General features: G+C 38.9%; 2 protein-coding genes across 4 annotated transcripts in view; one reads left to right on the top strand and one right to left on the bottom strand.

Annotated features, from left to right (window-relative positions):
- Positions 1-19,643, bottom strand: part of c2cd2l (c2cd2 like) — a 34,116-nt gene extending 14,473 nt beyond the window's left edge. For 2 of the 3 annotated variants that reach the window (XM_055199385.2, XM_055199387.2), the window contains exons 1-2: positions 18,481-18,832; positions 17,145-17,572 (exon numbers count right to left, since the gene is read on the bottom strand). In XM_055199385.2, coding sequence (XP_055055360.2) covers positions 17,145-17,507 — 363 coding nt within the window. In that variant the 5' untranslated portion in view covers positions 17,508-17,572; positions 18,481-18,832. Of the gene's footprint in view, positions 1-17,144; positions 17,573-18,480; positions 18,833-19,508 lie in introns of those variants that run through there. The other variant, XM_055199386.2, reaches the window with a different exon arrangement.
- Positions 19,644-19,648: 5 nt separating this feature from the next.
- dpagt1 (dolichyl-phosphate (UDP-N-acetylglucosamine) N-acetylglucosaminephosphotransferase 1 (GlcNAc-1-P transferase)) lies at positions 19,649-25,539 on the top strand. Its single transcript, XM_055199390.2, has 9 exons — positions 19,649-20,042; positions 20,144-20,264; positions 20,429-20,642; positions 20,978-21,124; positions 21,350-21,434; positions 21,521-21,709; positions 22,879-22,966; positions 24,694-24,849; positions 24,949-25,539. Exons 1-9 carry the CDS (start codon positions 19,888-19,890, stop codon positions 25,012-25,014), a joined length of 1,221 nt encoding a protein of 406 aa, XP_055055365.2. The 5' UTR covers positions 19,649-19,887; the 3' UTR covers positions 25,015-25,539.
- The last annotated feature ends 52 nt before the right edge of the window (positions 25,540-25,591 follow it).

The following is a 25,591-nucleotide window of genomic DNA, read 5'->3' as shown; positions in this document are numbered from 1 at the left end:
TACCCATGACTCAAATAGACACAAATGTAAAAGTTTGTTATATGAGCAAAGGTCTCTGATTGGCCACACCTAAGTGAAATTAATAGCATTCCAATAATACAATACAAGAGCAGAGAAACCCTCTCCAAGCATGACTGTCATAAGAGCACTGCGGTAATGCAAATAACGGAGAATAACCACAACACTGACTCACGCTTCTGTCATTGATGGATGTGATAGAAAAACTTATAGACTTCATAAATGATACGGGCATTTAAATGATGCTGTCTGTTATAAGTCAATCTTTTATTTACAGATTTGACATGACTGAACCTCTGTCTAAATCTTAATGGATCAGTCACATCAAGAGAATATTAAATGAAATTGTAAATGCCCATACTGGTGTACAAGAAAGGCTATATTTAAAAGCTGAAGTTAGCAGATAAGGATTAAATTAGGCTTATTCTCTAAAATCACAGAAGAGTGGACTGCAAGGATGTTTTTCTAGTGAAGTCGCAGAAACAACAACACAGAGAATGATGCTTTCTTTTAATAGAAAGAATGTGAAACATGCATGTTGTTATAAAATGTTAGGTTTTTAAATATATTTTATTATTATTCAAATTGATTTAAAACTTAGCACTTTTGTATCGCATATCATACATCTTATTATCTAGGAAGTTATCGTAAATCACATTTATTGTCATGCAGCCCTAGTATTTTTGTCCAAAATCATTAACATAGGCTGCTAATGCATATTTTGTATCTGGAAGTAGATTCTGTCTGACTAAGCTCACGCTATTTGATGTGCATGCCCGGTGTGAGAAACCTGTGAGTTGTCCTATGGGTGACGCAACACTGCACTTCCCTAACTTTACAATGGTAGTGCCATAGATTTGTTCCAAATGTTGTAGTCAATTAAAAGAAGATTACAAATAAGACTTACTATGGTACACAAAAATAGGTTTTAATTACTTAAAGGACAAGTTCAGTTTTTTACACTTAAAGCGCTGTTTTCAGATTGTTTATAATGAAATAGAACAGTTTTGACTGAAATTTTGACGTGTGCGGCTGCCCCGAGAGTTTTCGGGTGTTTGTTGTTTCGCCTCCCACCTCTACGGTGGGTGTGTGGGTGCACTGGAGCAATCCTTCCTAAAATGCATTGGACTTTCGTTTACAAAGACGTGAAACTCACCGAGTGGTGAGGGGTGTTCACTGATATGCTCACACAAAAATTGCTGCAAAATACGCATTCCAACAGGTTTTATAGTAGTTTTGCCAACTCCATTGACTTGTATTAGATGTGCTGTATATGGTATTACTCTGCGCCGGGAACCTTGTTTGTATTCTTGCAATTGGCAAAGGTGGATTATCGCCACCAACTGGGCTGGAGTGTTTATTATTCAAGCTCTCAACGAAGGAATATACGGGTGTGAGGCGTTTGGAAAAATAGATCCACAAATTTACAACGAATGCTAAAACACCTGTTGGAAAGCATCTTTTGCAGCGATTTTTGTGTGAGCATATCAGTGAACACCCCTGACCACTCAGTGAGTTTCACGTCTTTGTAAACGAAAGTTTAATGCATTTTAGGAAGGATTGTTCCAGTGCACCTATACACCCATTGTAGAGGTGGGAGGTGAAACAGCAAATTTCTGAAAATTCTCGTGGCAGCTGCATATGTCGAAATTTCAGTCAAAACCGTTCTTTTTCATCATAAACAATCTGTTAACAGGGCTTTAAGTGTAAAATACCGAACTTGTCCTTTAAAATATTTTTCAAATGTTATAGTTGTATTGGAAGATAAAACTGTGTGTGGTCTAGCTTACATGCATGAAGCATGAATGGAATGTGTCAAAACACATACCAAACAACTTGTTTACTTTATCAAACTGAAAGAGTATGTGCCCCATATGAACCTATAGCATACAGAGCACTAGTATGGGATATTTTAAAATGAAAAGAGCTTGGCAAAATTAACTTATAAATAGATTCTTTCTCTTTGTCTCTGAATTTCAGCCAATGGGATCACAGGACATGTTGGGTAGCGTTTACTGGTTCGGTCCCTGAGCTATTGGAAAAGAAGAGATAAGACAAATTTCCTACTGTGGTGGCATATGTTCGTTACTTTGCTTTAAGCACTGATCACAGATTTACACAAGCACTTTTTCTGTATAGACGGTTTCATCGGACGCACGTGCGGTGACAAGATTATGCGTCTGGCCTGAACTTTATTTCCAGTTTCTGTTTGTTTAATGTTCTGACTAGTTTGTTTAATGGTCTGACTCTTAACAAATACCTCGTCGAAAATAACAAATGTTTTGATTTCCTTGGTAATCTACAAGTTGTTTATTTTGCTTGTTATATAAATAAACTACTTTAAAAAGATTTTGTTGTTATTTATTCTTAGCGTCCATTTGTAGTGGTATATGAAACCTCAGAAAACCACTATATGTCCAACATTTGTTCACTTTTTACCCACAATGCACCCACCAACTCCCTTGTTCCAACGTCGGACAGTGCCGGCAACACTGGAGGAGTCAACTTTTACAAATTTCATACATTTGGTAGTACTTCATCCTATATAATTTATACCCTTCCCTTTTTTAATATATTTGCCTGTATTACTCAGTATTTATTGTGAAGCTACTTTACTACAATGAAACATTGTGAAAAGCGCAATAGAAATAAATTTGAATTGAATTATTATCAATGAATACAACTAACACGACAAATTAAGATGATGAAATTTACAGTTTTATAATACAATCTATTTGTCCTGTATAATGATACAATACATAAAACCACACATATATGATAATAAGATAAGCGCAATGCGACAAAAATGTCTGTACCAATATTCTCTTACGCAAAGTATTTATGTTAGTGTTTGAAATCACTAGATGTTTCATCGGACGCACACGTGTTGTCGCGGTTATGCGCATGAACCAAGTGAACTTCCAGTCTGTATTTGCTTATTGGTCTGGCTAGTGGCTAAACTGATCTCTGAAAAAAATACCTTGTCGAAAATAAAATGTTTTGGTTTGCTAAAGACTAGGTGAGACGACGAGCATGAATCACAACTGTGCTGAGAGGTTTGGCAGCCAGGCAGGAATTCAAGGACCTGTAGCTAACATTGTATACACTAATTTTACACAATAATGTTTCCTCAAGTGTTATATTTGATATGCGCTAGATATGATATATGAACGAAGATAATTAACTTATCATTTATTTCCCTTGTTATCAAGAACTCTGTTGTTATTGATGTGGAAGTCTACCAGAAGTTGCGTTTATTAGTCCACAAAAGCCGTTTGTTTATGCTGTTACTGCTGAAACCGTCTATAGGGAATAGTAAAGGAGTGAACTACTTTGAATACAGCGTATGTTAGCAAATAACAACACGTGTGTGATGATGTCAGTTTCACCTACCCCGCACTAAACTGTTGTGGTGTGAGAAATTTAATTTCTCACATCATTCACTTTCAAAGATGTATATCTGATTGTCTCTTCAGCAATGAATCACCACAATACATATCATTTGCATACAGAGACAGATCCTTGTCATTTACATCACACATTTGCATGATCATCTCTGCTCTTTCACAGCATCACACAGTGATTCACACATCTGAGACTGGTTATTAGCCACTACCAACACCTGCACTTCAATGGCACTAACAACACACAGTGCAGGGCCAAAAGAAACCAGTATGTTGTTATTTTTCGTAAATGTATAATCTGTAAGATATTTGCAGTAAAATATTGAAAAAACCACTAGTCCAGTGTTCTATATTTTTCAATATCTCTAATGTTTTCAACTACATGTAAATTATGAGAAAATTTAAACAGTGACACGTGGCAGTGCAGTCGCCTGTCAATGACGTTAATATCCATGTTACCCTTTGTTTCCACCTTTACTGACATAACAACCACATGACAACAGTGTCGTGGACAAATTCGGTAGTAATAGCGTCTGTCGGTGTCAGGCCACTCGCCTGTTATGGTAGCTTGTTAATCTGAACACTTAATTCTGTGCTGTGTTAACACACCATCGTATTGGACTAATACTGTAACATCTATGACTAACAATTGTGTTTTGAACATTACATGAAACCTTACATAATGAAATAAAACAATGTCATCAAATGCAACATTTATAAAACTTGATTACTTATAGCATGTTTAAATTGCCACTTTGTGGGTGCAAGCCACGGTAGAGGCATCAAGCGCAAGTGATTTCAATGTTAAGTCAATGTGAAGACGCGTTGACGCCATCTGGAGGTCTCGAGGCACGAATGAGGCGTTTAGTGCGGCACAGTAGACGCGATTCCGCCTCATTCGCGCATCTAGTTCGCGCAAATGGCGCGAATTGAGCGTTGACGCGGCAAACGCGCGAGTTGAAAAATTTGAACGTTGCCGGAAAAACGCACCGCATTAACCAATCAGGAGCTTGCTCTAGTAGTGACGTGATTACAGGAAGAGAGTGGAGTCGCAGAAGCCCCTCCCATGACGCGGATTTCCACGTCAATGTCTCGATGACTAGAATTTCATGTGCGAATGAAGCGAGTAAACGTAAACTGTTCAAGCGGCAAACTAGGCGAGGTAGACGCAATTTTGACGCCTCAAATGCGGCTGGTGTGAACCCAGGGTTAGCAAAAATTTGCTGTTTTTGGGTGTGTCCTTTAAAATGCAAATGAGCTAATCTCTGCACTAAATGGCAGTGTCATAGTTGGATAGTGCAGATTAAGGGACGGTATTATCCCCTCCTGACATCACAAGAGGAGCCACATTTTAATGAACTATTTTTTCACATGCTTGCAGAGAATGGTTTACCAAACCTAATATACTGGGTTGTTCTTTTTCACCTTTCTAGGTTGATAGTACTGGCGACCCAATTATAGCACTTAAGCATGGAAAAGTCAGATTTTCATTATATGTCCCCTTTAACAGGAACATTTTTTAGTAATTGTAACCATACTTGTTAAGCTTGCAGTAAGCTGTTTCCTTGAGTACTATTGAATAGATTCATGAATCGAATCAATGCATTTCATTGAAAATAAAACAGACAAATAACTTTTTGGTTCAATGACTCAATGATCCAGTTGATTCTTGAGTTAACCGCTCACTGGAGAAAAAGATTATTCCTTTGAATTTCACACAAAGCTTGGTTTTGTGCATTGGCTTGCAGTTTGGTGCATTTTTAATCATTCAAACTTGACAGACATGGTCGGTACGAACTATTGGTGTGTTAAAATAACTGCAGTTCCTCTATGTTCTTTTGTGTTTTAGGAAAATTATAGCAATACTTTTCATTTTTTGGGTGAGCTAACCTCATAGGTTTTGGTAATTAGCCTTTCTATTGCACATTTATCCCTAAAACAATAAACTGTGTTGAGGTTTTGATTTATTGTTACACTATTGCATTACCTCAGTCAATAATTTCTTAGCTCAGGGAAAACCTGCACATCAATTTACAGTGCTGAGGAAATTCTGTCTAGCGTATCAGCAGTTTCTGAGGTTCCATCAGTAAAATCAGGGATCGTAATGAAAAACAGGACCGGTCCACCCCCACTAAGCACACTCAAGCAAAAATCACCTGTCATTCTGCATTTTTAACAAAGTCTTGCAAAGTTCAAATCAGAATGCATATTTGAGATAACAGACAAAAGCCACATAACTTCTATGCAGAAACTGCACGCGAGCATTAATGTTAATTAAAATGTATGATTACAAACATAGATGAGCTCAAGTGAACTTTACGGCAGTTGTTTGAGCTTAGTATCAGTGTTTATAAATTTGTGGTTATGTAATTTATACTGTCTAATTTGGGTAATAAAATGTTGAATAAACTTTATTACACAGTAGTGCATTAATCAGACAAGAAAATGACTTAGTCTTTGACCCCATAGTGTGTGCTTATCTCAGACAAGTGGAAGTTTGAAACCGTGTGTGTTTGTGTGGATAACAAAGTGTATTCCTATCCACACTGGTATAATGTCACTGTGAGTTTAAACCAATCTGCCTTGAAACACCCTCAGGCCCCTACAAACACAGCGCGCCAATGCTTTGAACCAACCCAAAAATATTATTTTTCAGACACTATGACGCAATTAGCAAATTAGCTGACGTTTCCTCAGGTTAAATAATGCCAACAATTGTGGAGAGAGGTGTGACACCATCTCAAAATAAAGGACAATGGGGAGACGTTGACGTGCACAAACTTTGCCGTGGGCCGTGCAGCATCCCACAGTATCGAGCTGTAACATTTTATTCATATCTGCTGGGTCCGCTGCCTCGCAGTATATTCATAAGTCAATGTGAAAGCAAGGTGAAGCATGATTAATGAAAAAAATACAATCAGATTACAAATAAAATTGCTTAAGTTTTTGATCCATGAAAAGCCCATTGTTGTTTATGTAGTATTATATTCAGTATTGTTTTTAAGAAAGAAAAATAATCATGAAAGCACCAGAGGCTACAAACAGACAGAAATAAACAAACATGATGTTTGACCTTGAGATCACTGCCATTCTGTTTGTGCATTTGCAGACACTGTTATATTGTGCACTGCAGGCATGACAATGCGCTGTTCTGCCATTCCATCACATGCACAGTTGCCACAAACGCACACGTACACACTTCATCACAGATGATGCTAAAACAGGCACACATGCCTGCAGGACTGAGCCATATTGGCAAAGCTAAAACACTGAACACTCAATCGAGTGTATGTACAGAAAGTATGCATTAATGTTGTAATCTTTATACTCTTGTGACACTTTTTAAATGTGTCAAATACATTTTTGGTGTCCCCAGAGTACGTATTTGAAGTTCTAGCTCAAAATACCATATAGATAATATATTATAACATGTTAAAATTGCCATTATGTAGGTGAAGATGTGGTCATCATGTAACTCCTGCTGAGTGCTCTGTGCAGTATAAACAAGGAGCTTTCGCTGTATGGTGCATGTACGCACCTCTGTGCAGCTTGCGCTGTTGCGATTGGTGGTGGGCAAGTTATGTCACAGACCAAACTAATCGATATTGACATTCTTTGAACACTATTTTCATCATCGAATATTATTGACTACTATTTTAATGCACTGCGAGTCACTTCAAAGGATCTGCCAAATGTATCAATGTAAATGTGAGTAGCTGTAAGTGTCTTACTTCGTATATTGTTTCATTCTCAGAGGACGTCCTTCTATTGTCATCATTGTCACAAATAACCAGCTGTGCAGATCATCCCAACCCCCCGCACATCACCAAATCCCTAGATTACTAGAAAAGTGTTTGTGTATGAAGTATTTCAGAGAGAGAGAGAGAGAGAGAGAGAGAGAGAGAGAGAGAGAGAGAGAGAGAGAGAGAGAGAGAGAGAGAGAGAGAGAGAGAGAGAGAGAGAGAGAGAGAGAAGAAAGAAAGAAGGAAAGATGAAAGCCTCTAAGCCAGGGGTGGGCAAACTATGGCCACATCTATCCAGCCCAACGAGCACTTTCATCCGGCCTGTGAAGCAGTTTATAAATATTTTTAAAAATGCGTTTGAGTTACGAATACTTGATTAATTTGATGCAAAGCAATCAAAGTCCAATAGATGTCGCTAGTGTGCATTGCAGTTGACTGCTGCTGCACTGACATACTTCACCAGCATCGGATACATGGCGGTATGTCTGATTTGCCGTTTTTAAAGACCAGAACCGTTTTTCTCTGTTTTTAACACGTATGGTTATAAATGGTAATTAATCCGGTAAAACATGTTTACTACACTAATAAATGTTGATAACTGTAAATATGGCTCAAAATGGATATGAAATCAGCATCTTGCTATGCTTAATATATTACTATGTGTACACCTACAGTATACTTGTAAATAAGTGTTTAAGGCGTCCATCAGACGCTGTTTCTTCGTATCTGATGTTAATTTGAAGTACCTATAGAGTAGTTTTACATCCTTCATATCTCTGAAGAGTCTTTAGGTTTATAAGATTTATAAAAGACATATAAGCTTTACCAATAACATATGAAAAAATTCGGAAGGAGGAGTTACGAGCTGCGGGAGGAGCGAGTCACGAGTCAACACTTTATACAACACTGACTGGCTAACTTATGATTCACTACATGTTCGTGTCGTTTATAATATGCACTTACACTTATCGTTAAACAAAGATGCACTTACACACAAAAAAAATCTGCTGCTACCCCTGATAAACAAACTGTATCCATTGTTTCAATAAGGCGGGCTTTCTTCTCCTTACATCCAAAAACACACTTCTTCTTTCGTGCCATTGTTGAGTCTCGATATAAAACAAAGCTGTCGCGTGAAGGGATGCCTGTAACTTACTGTCCTTGGCTCTCGCTCTCCTGCTGATTGACGTGTAGGCGTGGTTTTCCGGGGGAAGTGCTTATAAAAGGAAGTGATACATATAGCGTACCTCTGAAACGTCAGCTGGACCGTAATCGAAATAACCTTTCCGAAACTTGTACAAACCCTGGCGAAGTGAATTCGGCACAGAAATACTCGGTAACACGTCCAACTGCTTTTTTGACACTTTGCATTTGTGTTACTCTGTGTTATTAAGTCAGAATGCATGGAATACTGTTGAACACCCCCCCCCCCCCCTTTAATTTTTCGTTCACCTATGTGGCCCTTTACCTGCATTTCAAAACCTGATGTGGCCCTCGAGTCAAAAAAGCTTTCCCACCCCTGCTCTAAGCAGTACACAGACATGCAGCCTGACACCTTCATTGTCTTAGAGGCTGTTTACACTTGGCATTAACATGCGTTTTCATCGATCGGATCACAAATGGCAACGTTAATGTCAGGTGTTTACGGTGTTTAAAACATTTTGGACGCGTCCACTTTCGACCACTTTCAACCACATTCAGAGGTAGTCGAAACCCCTTTCGATCGGATTGCTTTTGTAGTGTAAGCGCAAATGTGGTTGAATGTGTTCGAACTGCCACACGCGACCGCCTTCTCCATTTATCTAATCTGAGGTACTGAAAACAATGTTTTATGTCTTTTCTGACTTCTGGCGTGAACAGACGGTGAACAGTGCTATTTTTAGCCTTTCATTGATAAAACTACTGCTGGTGTTCTCCGTAGTTTCGTTTTGAAAGTGTGAAAGTTGTGCGATCCTATTTCATCAATTGCGCTGAAAATTCAGAGAAAGCTCCAACATATAAACGTACAAAACACTGTGCAGCATGTATACTTGCTAAACAAGCAGTGGACTCCGACATAATATTAGTTTGCGTCCATATAAACTGATAATTATTCCCGCTCGCGTTTGAATGACAGCAGAGAGACTCGCCGACCTTCTCACGGACCGTCCCCTCAAAGTAATCAGGACAGAAATGGTCGAAAGTGGACAAAAGAGACAGATGTAAATACCAGGTGTAACCGGAATGTGTCTCTCTCGTCCACTTGTGATACGATTGATGAAAACACATCTTAATACCAAGTGTAAACAGCCCCTTAGACTAAACATGACCAGAACTCAACACATAAACCAAACACTGCCCCTTAATTCCCACTCCAGATGAATGAGCCACATAAAAATGACATCTGGGGGTGTTTGGGCAGTAAAATGTTTACTTATTTTTGCACATACATGTAACTAGGCCTCTATCATGTCATTTGATTCATGTAGAAACAGGCACACCTAAGCAATTTTTACATGGATTGACTCCAATTTGTGGAGTCATTCACTTGCGATCTCTCTTTAACCCAACATTCATAGACACTTTCCCACCAGTCTCACTCTCTCTGTAACAATCAGCATACCGGTAATCTGATTAAAATCCCAGTGTGGGAAATTGTGCAGAGGAGATTAACTGATGGTCAATACGGATTATCGAGACACGTTTTATTCTTACCAAGGCTTAAAAAGTTGTGGAGTTCCATCTAGAAGAATTAAAACTAATTGTACCCATGAATTTTCCTGTCAGACAAACCATGAATCACACACACACACACACACACATACAAAAAGCCCAGAATCTGCCCTTTATCCTTTCCTTTAACGGTCATTCATGTTGTTTTTACTGTGGTTGTATGTCCAAGATGAGTGTGCAGCTCACTAGGTTCCTGTAGCTCAATTGCCAGAGCATTGCGTAAGCTACACAAAGGTTATGAGTTTGATTCCCAAGGAAAACACATATGGATAAAAAATGTAACATTTACATTTATGCATTTGGCAGATGTTTTCATCCAAAGCGACTTACTGTGCATTACAACATACACTTTATATCAACATGTGTGTTCCCTGGGTTTAAACCCATGACCTTTTGCGTTGCTACCACTGTACCACTGAGCTATACAGGAAGTCAGGGTAATCGCTTTGGACTCTTAGGGACAATCATATTATCCCAACCAAACTGCACCTGAGCAGTTTGACCCCGAAAGCCTGGGTCAAAGCCATTGACTGTAAAAAAAAAATGGACGTAGTGTCCGTGATGTCACCTATAGGTTTCTAAAGATCGTTTTTGAAGCTTAAAGTAGGCGGTGCCTGCCGTCGCCTTGCCCACGCGGAGCACTTGCGGGTCTCCAAAAATGGGTAAAAAGGCGGGACATGGGTGAAGCTGAGGTGGCTGGTTGCTGAAATCACGCCCCCCTAGCTCAACTCAAGTGACAGCAGTGGCTATTTTCTACTGCAAAGTTGGCCATTTTAACATGGGGGTCTATGGGAATTGACTCCCTTTTGGAGCCAGCTTCAAGCGACCAGTCGATGAATTGCAGTTCAAGTCACTTCCGTATTGGATTCATCAGAGAGATTGGAAGGTTGCCCCTCAGTTAAAGCACTGGCCGGCTTGCAGAGGTGGGCTGGAGCGAGGTTCACTTGGGCTCAGGAGTGGGAAGCGCCGTGTGATTGCAAATCATGCAAGAGCGTGGTTCAAAAGGTAAGGCGTCAACTCTACGACCACTCACCTTAATCTGCCTTTTGTAAAAACCTTCTAATACACACAGCAGGGTTTCGTGAATGTCTAAGCTACACACAACTAAGCAATATGATTGGCATGTGAGAGGGCTGTGTCATTGTGCAACAACTCAGAACAAAAAACCCAGACTTAACATTGACAACAACGATGGGTTTTAGTGGGAAGAAATGCTGTACTTCCTGTTTTCTTCCAAAAAATCGCATCCTAATGACGAAAGTTTGCCCGGACTCGGATCGTGCAAAGTATGGTGTGAGTGCGTGCTTCGGGGGAAGTAGACAGGGGGGACAATCGCCCTCGGGCACAGTTTGGTTGGGTTTAGCTATAATATGAGTGCCCTTAATGCCCCAAAGCATCACCCCAAACTATACAGAGAAAATAAGTTCAGTCAAAAAGTGTGCCCCCCACACACTTTAAGGGGTTGTGCACACCAAAACTTTTAAACGCGGCTGAAAATGCCTAGACAACACCAAATGCCAGCTGTTTTTCAGCTGAGCGCTAGCTTTCTTCAGCTAAGCGCTTTGGTAGCTCTGATACGTCAGCTGTGAGACGGATGGTTGCTGTGATACTTGTCCCGCCCCACCTCCACTGTGATTGGACGGCCGCGTGAGAACTGACATTGACGAGCGGAGCTTTTCTTCCAAAGTTGAAAATTTTTCAACTCTCGGTGCTCAGCGCTGAGCGCGTAAAAACCGCCGGGCACCGGTTTTCAACGCGGAAGAAAACCGTTAGCTGCTGGCTTATTTGAAAAACAGCGAGCTTCCATTGGAAACTATTGAAAATATGTGCCGGCCGCGGGCGTAAAAGCTTTGGTGTGTCCAGCCCCTAAGACGTTTGTCTCTATGGCTTATTCTGGTTTGCTTTTCAACGCAGAAACTATAACTTATAATGGACTTTAATTTAAATACTCTTGTTATTAGCGTCACTGGTGGCAATTAAGATAACTTCAATCGGCAACTTTTTGCTAGGGCACACACCCCATAGTGACGTGAGCTAGCCATGGCCAAAACAGTGAGTAAGCATGATTCACCAACATCGTGTTGACAGATGAGATGAGGTAAATTTATTTTAAGGCAAAGCTCTCGGGACCATAAATATACAGGCTTTTATAGACAACCTAGGAAGTTGGAGGAAGTCTTTTATTATTTTGTTCCCAAGCTGTTCATACATTGCCTATGATAAAGCAACTAATACATGACAATTTTACATATAGGTATTTTAATTAGTAAGTAAACAAAAAGGCGTAAACAACAAGAATGTGGAGGTTCAACAGAAAATGATGAAAGAAACCTCTCTCTCTCTCTCTCTCTCTCGCTTTCTCTTTCTCGCTCTAACCTAAGAGGTGGTCGCCATGGCAAGGGCAAAAACCATGGTGTTTGTTTTCATGTTGCTATGTCAACAGATGACTTCAGTGTTTCAGAGGGGCCAAGCAAAAGTTGCTTGATCTCATACACTCTTGATCTGAGCTAACGCTTATAAGAAACTCTGGCACATACTGGAAAAACCCCTCTGTCAGGTTTTTCAGGTCAGAAGAACTCGGGATGAGCTAAAACAGCAAATAGCTGGTCTGCTTAAGGCTGGAATACACTGCTCGGTTTTTTGCTTTGATTTGCTGCATGGAGAACTTGACAATAGCGGCTCAAAAGTAACCACCCAACACCGCATCCACATGCACTTGGTTTGTGTTTCTTTTGCGATTTAGCATCTGAAAAATGATCAAAATATGTACCCTAGCTGTCAATGGGGCTGTACCCTTTCAAATAGTACAACTTTGCACCTGAAGAGTTCATATTAGTACCAAATGCTTTCTGACTTATTAACACAGTTTAAAGGGCACGTACCTTAGGCGCAGTAATATTGACGGACGTTTTTTTTTTTGGGGGGGGGGGGCATTTTTGCCTTTATTTGATAGATAGTAATTACAGAGATGACAGGAAAGTATAGGGTAAAGAGAGGGGTATGGGATTGGCAAAGGACCTCGAGCCAGGATTCGAACTCGGGTCGCCAGAAGTGCATCTGCACCATGTGTCGGAGCACCGTCCACTACACTATCTGCTCTGACAATATTGACGGAAGTTTGAGCGAGAGGGGGAATAGTCAGGAGTGATGATATTACTGCACGCCAAGGTCGAAGTGTCGCAAACTAAGTGCTCTTCCGCAATATAATATAGTTCTGATTTTTTATCTGCTTAAAAAAATCACAACGTTTTATTTTGTTCCACTATACTATCTTGTGTAACTACTCATGTAACAGTCTTTAAATAGGGAAAACATGGAAGTGTTTGGCGGCTTCTAAATTCATCCTTGTTTGGATCCTGGGGAGTGAATGGGGCTAGGCTAGATGCTGGCACATTCACGATGCGCTGTACAACGATTGGGTGCACATATTGAAAAAAGATGGATTTGTGTTGATTTGTCCGGGTTGAGGTGGGAAGATAGTAAAATGTTGAAAAACTGGGGTGTTTTCCTTTAAAGAAAGTTTCTAGATCAAAGCTTCTAAAATAGGAACATCTCCCCATAGCCCAATCTAACAGAGGAATATTTAACTAGCACATGCAGGTCACCTCTAAGTCATGTGAGCGAAATTTCACTGTGATATGAAGACACTATAAATTCTGTTCCAGTTATTGTAGATTAAATTGAAAGTCCTACTTTGACGACGACATTCCTTTTCTGCTCATTAGGTCTGATTATCCGCAAGGTTTTTTGCATTCTTAAATGTCACTTTCCATGACCACTCAGTAGATCGAAGCCAGTTTCTTAATTATAATTGTCAGATAGCCAAATATCTCTCCTCCTGTATTATTTTCATTGCAAAACTATTGTCAAGTTATTTTAGGATACAATAATTTCCCATCATAAAGGTGAAAAGAAACAAAATGGAGAAAAACAAATAAAGTTGGGAAAACATCTCATGAAGCTTATTCTTTGCTCTCCACTATTTTGTTAAATGTAAACAACTATCACAGGATTGCTCAGCTGTGTGCTAATGTGAGAGTTTCGGAAAAGAACAGATTCTGAGAGCCTAAACACAGATACAACTGAGAATTTTGAATGATATGTGTACACATGTATGAGATCAAAACATTAACTAGGCAAATAACCCACGGTTAACTACAGAGCGAAAAGTCTTTCTGAATTCTGGGAAGTGCAGAACAGCAAAATAATGACCATCCTTGTTATAATAAGCCTGCATCACATAACACCACATAATACCAATACAACCTGTATGTTTACATGCAGCCATAAAACCATAATCCCAGTAATATAACCTGTATGTTTACACGCAGTACTGAAAACTATTATCTCACTAATACACTGTTTACATACAGTCATAAAAGTCATCTCATCAGTTTTTATAACATCTTCAATTACAGTATGATAAACCCTCACTATTCATTTATTATACAAGTCCCAAGAATTTTCACATTTTGTATGGGTCAAAATCATATAAAGATCATGTTCCATGGAGATATTTGTAATTTTTTTACAGTATATATATTAAAACGTTATTTTACTTTACTTTATAACTAATAACCAACTTTAAAGGCAATTTTCTCAATATTTAGATTTTTTGCACCCTCAGTTTCCAGATTTTCAAGTAGTTGTATCTGTGCCAAATATTTTGTCCTATGCTAACTAACCATACATCAATGCAAAGCTTTTATATTCAGCTTTCAGATGATGTAATGTTTAAAAAAATGACTGATTTTGTTGTCTGTGGTCACAAATGTTTAAAATTACTAAACATAGTTCAACACATAACATTAAATCAACTCTGACTCACTCTTGCATAGGGATTTTTAACACTTTGGACTATTCATTAGGTTAAGCCTTCCTCCAGGACTCCCTGATATCCCATGTGGACAATCTGCTGACAGCATAACCATTGAAGCTGCGGTTTTGGTTCTTAGCCAAAGCAAGCACCTACATTAAACAGCAAACTAGCCAATACACTTTTATAAGCCTCTATATCCTTACACAGAAAAAAGACCAGCGTGCTCTGTTGAAATCCAAACAAAAGGAGAAAATAAATTGCGTGCATTCTGCCTTATTAACACCGTTTAAGAGTCGGATTCCTCATGATAAACAGGAGCAAAGTGTCAAAAAAGCAGTTGTGCCTAATGCACTTCGCCAGGGTTTGTACAAGTTTCGGAAAGTGTTTTTCAAAAACATGAAAGATTCATACGTAACAATCTTGCTCTATTTCTTTTATGGTCAATTTCAGTGCAGGAAGTACAGTGGAAGTCCTTATATGGGCACTTTAACTGGTATAGCACATGCACACACCAACCAAGAGCTGACGCGAAATCAACATCACCAAAGAAGTGTGTTGTAGCCTGGTTAAAACCAGACCATTCTCAGTAGTAACTGAGTTATGGTCTGGCAAAGCTTTATAGACAAATCATTTTCAAAGGGGTGTCACCAACGGACGTCTCTCAAATGCCTCTGTGTCCAATTGGATAGACCTAAAACCAATCACAGCGATAAAGGAGATGACGTATGCAGAGCTATATCAGACTTTTGCCGGATCCAGTCGGTAAGACAGCGATAACATCTTTTTTTAGATATGACGGCTTCGAGTGTTGTTCTTTGCTCGGTTTTTGACGAAAAGGAAAAGTTTAAATCGCTTAAAACAGACGCGGATGCTGATTCGAACGAGTGATGTAATGTACAAAATCTGCTTCACTGTCGCTGCGCTGTCTTCATCGTGTTAAGCCCGCCCCAACGTTTCTGATTGGTGCCGCGATTTCTCTGCATTAGAAATGGACTTTAAGCTTTAACACTTGACGGAAGGCTTGTCTGAAGTGTGGCCAACAGCCAATCACAGGGGCCGCAACACATGCTCCGGTCTTCCATAAACGTAATTGGCTGGCTCTGCCTAGGTTATTTGCATAAGGCGATCTGATTGGCTGACGCACGCATTGCCTGCGTTGTTCAACTTTTGCCGCGAGCACTAACGAATCCACAATTCAGTTCGGCCAACGCATGACGTCACCAATTGGGAAGCGTGAATGGGAAGCGTCAACGCTTACGCCCTGTGTGAATGTACCGTAAAGTCTGTCTTTTATAAATCTGAAAAAACTATATGAAGGATGTAATACTACTCTGTAGGTACTCAAGATTAACATGAGATAAGCAGAAACAGCGTGTGCAATGTGAGCTTTAACTGTGTTTAATTGTAGCATTTCCTTCCCCCTGCTTTGAGAACCTGAGAAAATAAATGGGTTGCTGAACTGGCACAACTATTGGCTGGAGACCCGTACGGAAATGAGATGGAAGGAGATATACATACAAATTGTTACTTTTCTCTACAGCTCACAAAGTTAAATGTCTAAATCCATGCAACAAACAAGTTTGCATGTGTTGTCCAACCCAGCAGGAGGGGCATGTCTGGTAAAAATATCATTTCTGCATTCTGCTCATAACTTACCAGGCTAAACATGCAGATTGTTATCGCCTACAAAGATTACAAAGCTGAAAGGATTTTTAAAGACACCATCACGTAAAGACCATTCTGGCTGATTTTCACAATTGTGCATGACCTTACTAAGCAGTTTTGCTGGAGTAGGGATGAATGGACATCACTCATTCGCTCACACTGGGCTTTGATATTTACACAGATCAAATAGAGTTAGAGTTAAATTTAGGAGCGGGGACCTTTAAATAACACAGAAGCACTAAACAGGCACCCTTAAAGCAGACAACTGGATACATAGGAAAATATTGTTGCTAAAGAGACCTTTTAACCCAGATGTGTGTAATTTTTTGAGATTTGCTGTTTTCTACATAAATGTAAAGAACATTGTATGAAAGTGTTTAGAGTGTCTCTTAAATATAAAACAACTACATGTTATGCATATAGTTAGTAAGAGCATTGAATATGTTGCAAAAACTTGACTTTTATGTAACCATCCTTATTCACTAACCATTAACACTGATTAGCCTGAAAGATGAAAGTGCTAATTTGGATACATGAGATAATGTCTAAAGGGAATGAGATGCTTGTTACACACAAACCTGTCTCTCACTCCTGCTTCCCCTGACACCCTTACACCCACACATTCACTAACAAGTAGCCAGGCCATGATATTGTGCCTACACACTTATTCAACCTATAAATACTCTTACGCATGTATAAGCACGCATGGAGTGGAAAAATCCGTACACAAAACTCCCACAAATATTACTGCACATTTCATTTTGCTTGTCAGATCAAACTCACCCCTTGCCTGCAGGCCTGTTCGTTGAGCGCTCGCACCCATGCTCTCTGCCAGTGCTCCCTGAATGACTTGAACGCAAAGAGCGATGACAAAAGACCTTTGACCCCTGCCTCGGTGTCACTTCCAACCCCATCTCGTCCCGGCCTCAGCCTTAGGAGGGAACCCCACACGCCGCCCGTCAGGGTCTGATGGGTGAGACTCAGGGGCAGCTGCCAAGGGGTCTCCCGTTTACCCTGCACCCTGGTGCCCTGCCCAGGTCGAAGCAAGGCCAGTGAGAATTGAACGAGCCAGGCTAGGACGACCAACAGCGAGGCGCAGAAGAGCGCCACCTGAACCAGCCAGTTAACGTCCTGGAAAGTCGTCATCTCCCTGATCAATGAATCACTTCAGTCTCATTTTCATGAAATCTTGACTCGCAAAGGTTCAAATTCTGGAGAGAAAAACACAAGTAGACTGGAAAATCATTGGATGCAGGGAAATAATGGCATGCAGCAATGACAGACATTATGAAGATGTTTTAGGAAAATTGAACGTTCAGAATCTAACTAAAACATACAGCTAAATTTAATGTTATTTTTATAGATTTTTAAAGTCTCCTTACCAAAACAAACCATACTACAGTTATTATTATATTATTACATAGTTATTACTACAATTGTTGTAATTACTATAAAACTAAAATAAATTAATAATACATAATTTACATAAAATACATATTATAACAATGAGTTGTAGTTATAAAACGTTCCCACAGTTTTTGCAGCAACAATGATTGACATTGTTAGAGGTTACCATGGTAACCGTTTTGTAGGTATTACAAGGCCTCCTCGTATTTAAACACCCTTGCAAGTGTACGTGTCGTGTATGTACCACCACATGTGCTTAAAAGTTTAAACAGTTAAGCAAACTGACTAAGCATTTCGGTGAAAGTGTGACATTTAATGCCAGTCCTGTCCTGAAACCAGATAAGTCCCAACTTCTTTCAGAAAACTTAGATCAGCTTGCTTTTAAATCGCAAAGTCTCCCCCCATACCCTGTCTGATGTAAACCCGGTCCAATTCTGTCACAACCAGTGATTTTCTGGGTCAGCGTTGCACTGCAACGTCGACTCGAAGTAGCTCGTGGGTTCGTCGTAACTTTTCTTCTATGCATTGGAATTGACAGCTAATGCAAAGCTTTATAATGGCAGCATATAATGACGCTCGAATTAAATCGTGCACGTCTTCATCACCCTCACTGATCACCATTTCAGAAGCACAGTCCGTGTCTTAAAATCTAGATTCGAATCAATGACGTATACATAGCGATTGAACGACAAAGCAAAAGGTGAATTAATACCGATTGAGTGTAAAGCGTTGTCTTCGGACACCACTGTAAACGCTAGCTACAGATCACCAGCTCCATTGCTACATCATGTCTTCATAATCCCAACACCAGTCTTTAGGTCCTAGCATCGTCTTCGATTAAACCAGAGTTGATCGTTACATGGCCTCTTTTTGGTGGATCTTCGGCATGCTAAATAAAATAAGCCATTTAAAATATTCACTGCTTTCAACGCAAAAGACAAAATGTGTCCTCCCACTGTAGGTGTCGGACGTTCTGTAATGGTAATGCGCCAGATACAGAACAGACGAGCTGTCAAGTGCTGTAGCAACACACACCGACCGCGCACGCACTGCATGTATTTAAAGAGACACGCAATGTTCCCAGCAGCAGGAGCTACGCATGCGCGATGCTCATACCCCTACTACTCAAACGCCCATCTACTCGTATTGTCGTAAATATAGGGTTTGTATAAAGGCGAGCTTTCCACTGCGAACGTGGCAGAATTATAATAATTGTTTTTGACTGTCTGTAATGCAAAATGCATTTATATCAACTACATAAAATCGTTTTCAAAAAGATACTAACAACAATACACACATACAGGCAGAATAATTATGTACTTTCTAAAAATTTATGCTAATTAATTTTACATTACTTGTTTCTTTCATACTATTACATAATATTTAAAAATAAAAGCACATGAAATTAGTATTGTACTACAAATATAAATGGGACTTTTAACATACTATTTTTTATGTTTCCGGTTGTGTTACGCCTAAAAAGGTTCGATCAAACGCAAGATGAAAATAAATTTCATTGATAAACACCTACATTATTACTGTCATAACATAGTATTAAACAACATTATGCTTTAAAGCTCTTAGCGTCAGCAGCCTCTAAAATGTATAATAAGACCGAGGTATTATTGTAACCCGTCGGCGGACGGATTATGTTGACGGAAGTAGACGTGGATTTTGTGATGAGAGAACCTACACTATACACTGACATATCTACAACGTTTACAAATCAATGCTGCTTACATTATGCCGTTGAGTTAGTTTCTGAGTTAGTTCATTTGTTCCAGGTCTCTTTTTACGTTTACCGATTTACGAAGATCTGAACTACCGTTCATTGATTCAGTGCTTTTAAATAAAAACAGTTCGGTCCGTTTAAATATAAACAACTCGTATGTAATTCAGACTCGGGCTTTCATGCAGTAATGGCTACACATAAGTCTTTAGCTGTTTAGTTGAGATTCTCGGAGAAACTGGTTCAGTGTCAGTTCCAGTATGGGTGTACAACTTAGTTGTAAACTTTGTTGACAGCAAACGCTCTTTTCAACAAGAAATTAGTGCATAGAGTGACGTATAGTTATTTATAGTAAGTACAGTGTAGTAGTTGTATAGTCAATCCCTAAAGATGTCTCCTGTTCCCGTCCTTCCTCTTATCATAAACTGTTTAATGTCTGCAATGGGATGCATTGCAACACTCAAGCTTATTCCAGCCTTTAAGGATCATTTCATATCTGCAAGACTTTATGGAATGGACCTAAATAAAACCACTAAAAAACAAGTGTAAGTGTTTTTAACTAATTATATGTGATATATATTCAGTAGAAGTATGCATTGTAGTTTAATGTCTATAAACTGATATTGTTTTTATTTATTTTTTCCAGGCCTGAGTCGCAAGGTGTAATAAGTGGGACAGTCTTCCTCATCATTCTCTTCCTCTTCATCCCTGTCCCCTTCCTCAAGTGCTTCATGGAAGAACAATGTCAGCGGTTCCCTCACAATGAGGTACGGGCAAATTTTTTTCAGTTAACATTTTTGGTGAAATCATGTATTGCAATACAATGGTAAATAAAAAATCTCGTATCATCACTTTGTGTATTATATAATACACCACAGGACTTTTTCCCATTACTAAAATATACCCTTTGATTTGTGATATGTCTATGTAGTTTGTTCAGCTTATTGGTGCTTTGTTGGCCATCTGCTGCATGATTTTCCTGGGTTTTGCTGATGATGTTCTGAACTTACGATGGAGACACAAGCTTCTGCTGCCCACTATGGCCTCCCTTCCTCTCCTTATGGTTTACTTTACTAACTTCGGTAACACTGTCATTGTCGTTCCCAAACCTTTTCGTCTCCTGTTGGGGATGCATCTGGACTTGGGTAAGTTTGACTATTAGTTTTGTTGTAATTGTTGGTTGCCTAATGGGTTTTGTTTGTTTATTCTTAACGCCATTCCAGCATCTATGGCTATATTCATGGGCGAGAACTGGTTAACCCATACAAAAGTTAATCCACACAAGTTATTTGATACACGTGTTGGGGGAGGGGCAATTTGACATATTGAGTTTACCTAACCTGCATGTTTCTGGCCTGTGGGAGGAAACCGGAGTAAACCCATGCTGACACAGGGGAAAAATGACCTATTCGGGGCCAGTGGGGGTTAATTTTATTATATTGGTAATATTAAAAGCACCTGTTTATATATTGTGTTTCAGGCATTCTGTATTATGTGTACATGGGAATGTTGGCTGTATTCTGCACAAATGCTATCAACATATTGGCTGGTATCAATGGCATTGAGTCAGGACAGGCTCTCTTTATATCTGGGTCCATCATTGTTTTTAATTTGCTGGAACTTAATGGTAAGATGTTGATCTATTTGCGATCAATGGCCTGTTTGCTGTACTTGTTTATTTTTTCATGTTTCTTAAAATAGGTAAATGTCTAGATACCAAAAAGGAAACGAAAATATTGGGTCAATTCAGGATATTAATTGTTTAAGCCTCACAAATATTGCTTAAGATTTTAATAAACATGTAACATAGACCTAAGGTCTAAACATCTCTTATGATGTTCTTTTCTTTCAGGAGACTATAGGGATGACCATGTCTTTTCTTTGTACTTCATGATTCCCTTCTTCTTCACCACGTTAGCCCTCTTCTACCACAACTGGTTTGTAAAAAACCATGGCTTTTTAAAATTATATTTCTTATAATCCTATAAAATAAGATATATATTTTTTAATTTCCTCTCTACAGGTACCCTTCGTCTGTGTTTGTGGGAGACACATTCTGTTATTTTGCTGGAATGACGTTTGCAGTGGTTGGAATTCTGGGCCACTTCAGCAAGACCATGCTGCTGTTCTTTATCCCCCAAGTCATCAACTTCATTTACTCTCTGCCTCAACTGTTTCACATTATTCCCTGCCCTAGACATCGTCTTCCTAGGTGCGTTATTACAGTAACAGTTTAAAAGCATGATAAAACAATGAGTAGAGGGTATGCATTGACATCACTTTTCCACGTGACCACGCCGGAACTCGCCCTGTTGAGTGGCAAAGTTCAACAAAATGGCTTGTTTTCATAGCAGCTGCGCGAAAATTCCAGTAAAACTGACTATTATCAGCTTAAATTGAATTTAGTTGGACTTGATAGCAGAGGTGGACAATACTTAGTTACATTAGTAACATTTTACAAGCATCTGTGCTTTATTAGGGTGTTTGTATTGGGAAAAATGTTTCTTCACTACATTCTAAAGCATAGAATCATACTTTGTATTCTTTAATATTGCATATTAAAATGTATTTAATACCTAATAACATTAAAATTGTGAACTTTTACTTGAGTAAAAGTACGTTATTGTACTTAAACATTAAATGTAAAACAAAAACTTGTATTTATGAAATGTAATAGAGTAAAAATATGATAATATGCTTTGGAATGTATGTTTTCCAAAGAAAAACACTGATAAAATACAAATACTTGAAAAAATACTTTTAAGGAGAAAGTAAAACCTCTGCTTGATAGTGACCCTAGCAACTTGTCACCCACCTGTGGTCTGTGGACATTCTTTTAACGTCATCTTCCTAGGTGTGTTACCTAGGAAGACAACGTTGGCATGACAATCTAATTATTTCTCCTTTCGGTGTTTTTGGCAGTCTGTAAAACGATAGCTCAGAATTCTTTGTTAAATCTGTTAGTACATTCTATTGCAAAACAGCCTTTTCCCATTTAGACGCGTTTTCCCCATGTTTTTGCTGATTTTACACTGTACACAAATGCTGCCGCTCTGTTTTTGCCACTCAGTGGGCTTAACCGCAGTCACTTTCACCAAAGGTGATGTCACATGCATACCCTCTATTATAAACACAGTGAAATCTAATTTGTATAGCAGATATTTTGCAATGGGAACTTTTATTTGGAATGACTGAACTTACCATATCACCTGTTCTTTAATCTCTAATGTTTAACAGGTAAATATTTGCTAAAGCTTTCAGTTTATGGGTTCACTTCACTATAATTATTGTCTTGCAAATGCATGCGGCATTAATATGATGTCAGTAGTGTTTCTGAAGTATCTAGTTTCAGAGCTCGAACCTTCACCTCTATTTTTGCAGGTTACAGTCAGACACAGGAAAGCTTGGCATGAGTTACTCCAAGTTCAAACGGAAAGACCTAGGCCAATTAGGACAACTTATTCTGAAGGTAAAACGCATGACATGTCAATATTTACAGGTATCTTAGTTTGTAAAGTCAACTAATTCTGCCTATTAAAGTGTGATATGATCTGCATCTAAGTCAAGGGTATTGACAAACATAATGTGTCTAAAAAATAATTATACAAAATTATTATTTTTTTTGTAACCCTTTTCCAAAAAGAGGGTCAAAAAAATCTGATCTTTCATGTCTTTATGGAACACACTCATTCAACATTCAAAATGTCAGTGGAAAAAGTAAGTGAACCCTTAAAATGAATAACTGGTTGACCCCCTTGGCAGCAATCTTAGCCAGGCACTTCCTGTAGCTGTGGATTAGACCTGCACATCGCCAAGGAGGAATTTTAGCCCATTCTTCATGGCAGAACTGCTTTAGCTCTGTTATATTCTTTGGATGTGTCATGTGTATGTCCCTCTTCAAGTCAATCCATAGCATCTCTATTGGGTTGAGGTCTGGGCTCTAAAACCATTCTGTTGTGGACTTGCTCTGGTGTTTTGGGTTGTTGTCCTGTTGCATCACCCACCTTCTACACAGTTTCAGCTGACATACAGAAATTCTCACATTATCCTGAAGAATTATCTGATATACTTGGGAAATCATCTTTCCCTCAGTGATTGCAAGCTGGCCAGGCCCTGATGCAGCAAAGTAGGCCCAAATCATGATGTTTCCTCCACCATACTTTACAGTTGGGAAGATGTTTTCATGATGATATGACGTGCTCTATCTACGCCAGATGTAGCGCTGTGTGTTTTCCAAATAGTGAATATCTTAGTTTCATCAGTCCACAAGACATTTTGCCAATATCGCTGTGGAGTGTCAATGTGCACCGTTGCAAACTTCAGGCGTGCAGCAAATGTTCCTTTTAGTAAGCAGTGGCTTCCTTCCTGGTGTGCTGCTGTGGGTACCCTGTTTGTTTAGTGTTTTACATATTGTAGTAGAATCATGAAAAAAGATGTTAGCAACTTCCAATGATGCCTTCAAATCTTTGGCTGTCATTTCTTTTCCTCATTGAGGAGTCTTCGTTGTGCTCTTGGTGTCATTTTGACTGAGCGCCCACTTCTTAATAGAGTAACAACAGTCCCAAAGCATCTCCATTTGTAAATTGTTTGCCTGTAGACTGGTGAATTTCTAAAGTCTTTGAAATAACTTTAAAACCCTTTTCAGCTTTATGTAAAGCAACAATTCTTGAGCGAAGCTCCTCTAAAAGCTCTTTTTGGCAAGGCATGGCTCACATAACCTTGTTCGTCTTGTGCAGAGCAAACTCCAAAAGTTTGAGGGGTTTTTATTAGTCAAAGTAGCTGTAGTCCTCACCTCCAAACGTATAATCTTTACGAGACTCCAGATGTGCTAAACCCTGACTCCAATTAGTTTTTTGAGGTTTTTAACTCAAGGGTTCACATACTTTTTTCGCAAGCACTATGAGGTTTTTTGTATGTTCTCAATAAAGACATGAAAGATCAGATTTTTTGTGTTTGTGATTTTTTTTTTATAGATGCATTATGTTTCAATACCCTTGACTTGATGAAGATCAGATCACATTTTATGACAAATTTATTCAGAAAACTACGAGATTCCAAAAGGTTTACATACTTTTTCTTGCCACTGTATTTACACACAGTAAGATGAAGCAAAAATAGTAAGCATAATGTTTATTTCTAGAACATACTCTACTTGGGAAATCAAGTTTGAATGGTATTTCCTCTTACATCCTACAGGTGGCAGAAATGCTATGGCTTCTGGATGTGCGTAGGGGAGAGGAGGCAGACGATGAGTTTATTGAGTGTAACAACATGACCCTTATCAACCTGGTACTAAAAATACTGGGACCTACCCATGAGAGAACCCTGACAGCAGTCATGCTGTTTATGCAGGTGGGCTTACGTTACATTATGAATACTTCAAATTTAGTTTTAAAGATGAGACTGTGGTTATCTGTATTTAAATGGTTTAATGATACATTGTTTCTACAGGTCTTGGGAAGTGCCGTAGCATTTGGAATCCGGTATCAACTTGTCCGTCTTTTCTACGATGTCTAGACCCCTCAAGCTTAGTCTGTAAAATCCTGAAAGACTTCACAACCTGCTGCTCTCAACTGGAGACGACCATAGTCGACTGACTAAAAGATTTTTCTTGGACGATTGCAAAACTGCCAGTTCTCTATAAACTAAATGAGGTCTTATTCCAATACAGTGCAGTTCACTGATTTAGACTACTATACATCTGCATGCAATGGGACAGACAGCACATAAGCCCATAATTCACAATTGGGAATTAAAAGCTCTGAAGATTAAGAAAACATGCCTTTGGCTTTATTTAAGGAATTACATACAGTGTCTATGTGAAACAACCATGTGAACCGAAAAATATAATATTTTATTTTGGAAGGTTATGTGAAGCATTACATTCAGGAATGTTGGTGGTATATGGTTATACTGTAGGTAGTGGCTGAAACTGTTTCAGAAAATGATTGAGTTAAGTTGATATGCACTTATATATTTTTATGATTCTAATATGCCTTTAATTCATTTGAATAAATGAATGTGAAAATGCTTTGGAGGTAATATTGTGTGCCTGTTGGAGTTTTTTGATACAGAATTAAGACCTGAAATTAAA

The sequence above is a fragment of the Misgurnus anguillicaudatus genome, chromosome 22 (genome assembly GCF_027580225.2).
Source record: "Misgurnus anguillicaudatus chromosome 22, ASM2758022v2, whole genome shotgun sequence".
NCBI classification, from domain to species: Eukaryota; Metazoa; Chordata; class Actinopteri; order Cypriniformes; family Cobitidae; genus Misgurnus; species Misgurnus anguillicaudatus.
This window is presented reverse-complemented; position numbering and strand designations above follow the sequence as displayed.

What these genes read in the sequence shown, in the direction of transcription:
- dpagt1 (XM_055199390.2), top strand. Translation starts at nt 19,888, where the DNA reads ATGTCTCCTGTTCCCGTCCTTCCTCTTATCATAAACTGTTTAATGTCT. An exon ending in AAAACCACTAAAAAACAAGT is followed by an intron (nt 20,043 to 20,143) that starts GTAAGTGTTTTT and finishes TATTTTTTCCAG; the next exon opens with GCCTGAGTCGCAAGGTGTAA. An exon ending in CAGTCATGCTGTTTATGCAG is followed by an intron (nt 24,850 to 24,948) that starts GTGGGCTTACGT and finishes TTGTTTCTACAG; the next exon opens with GTCTTGGGAAGTGCCGTAGC.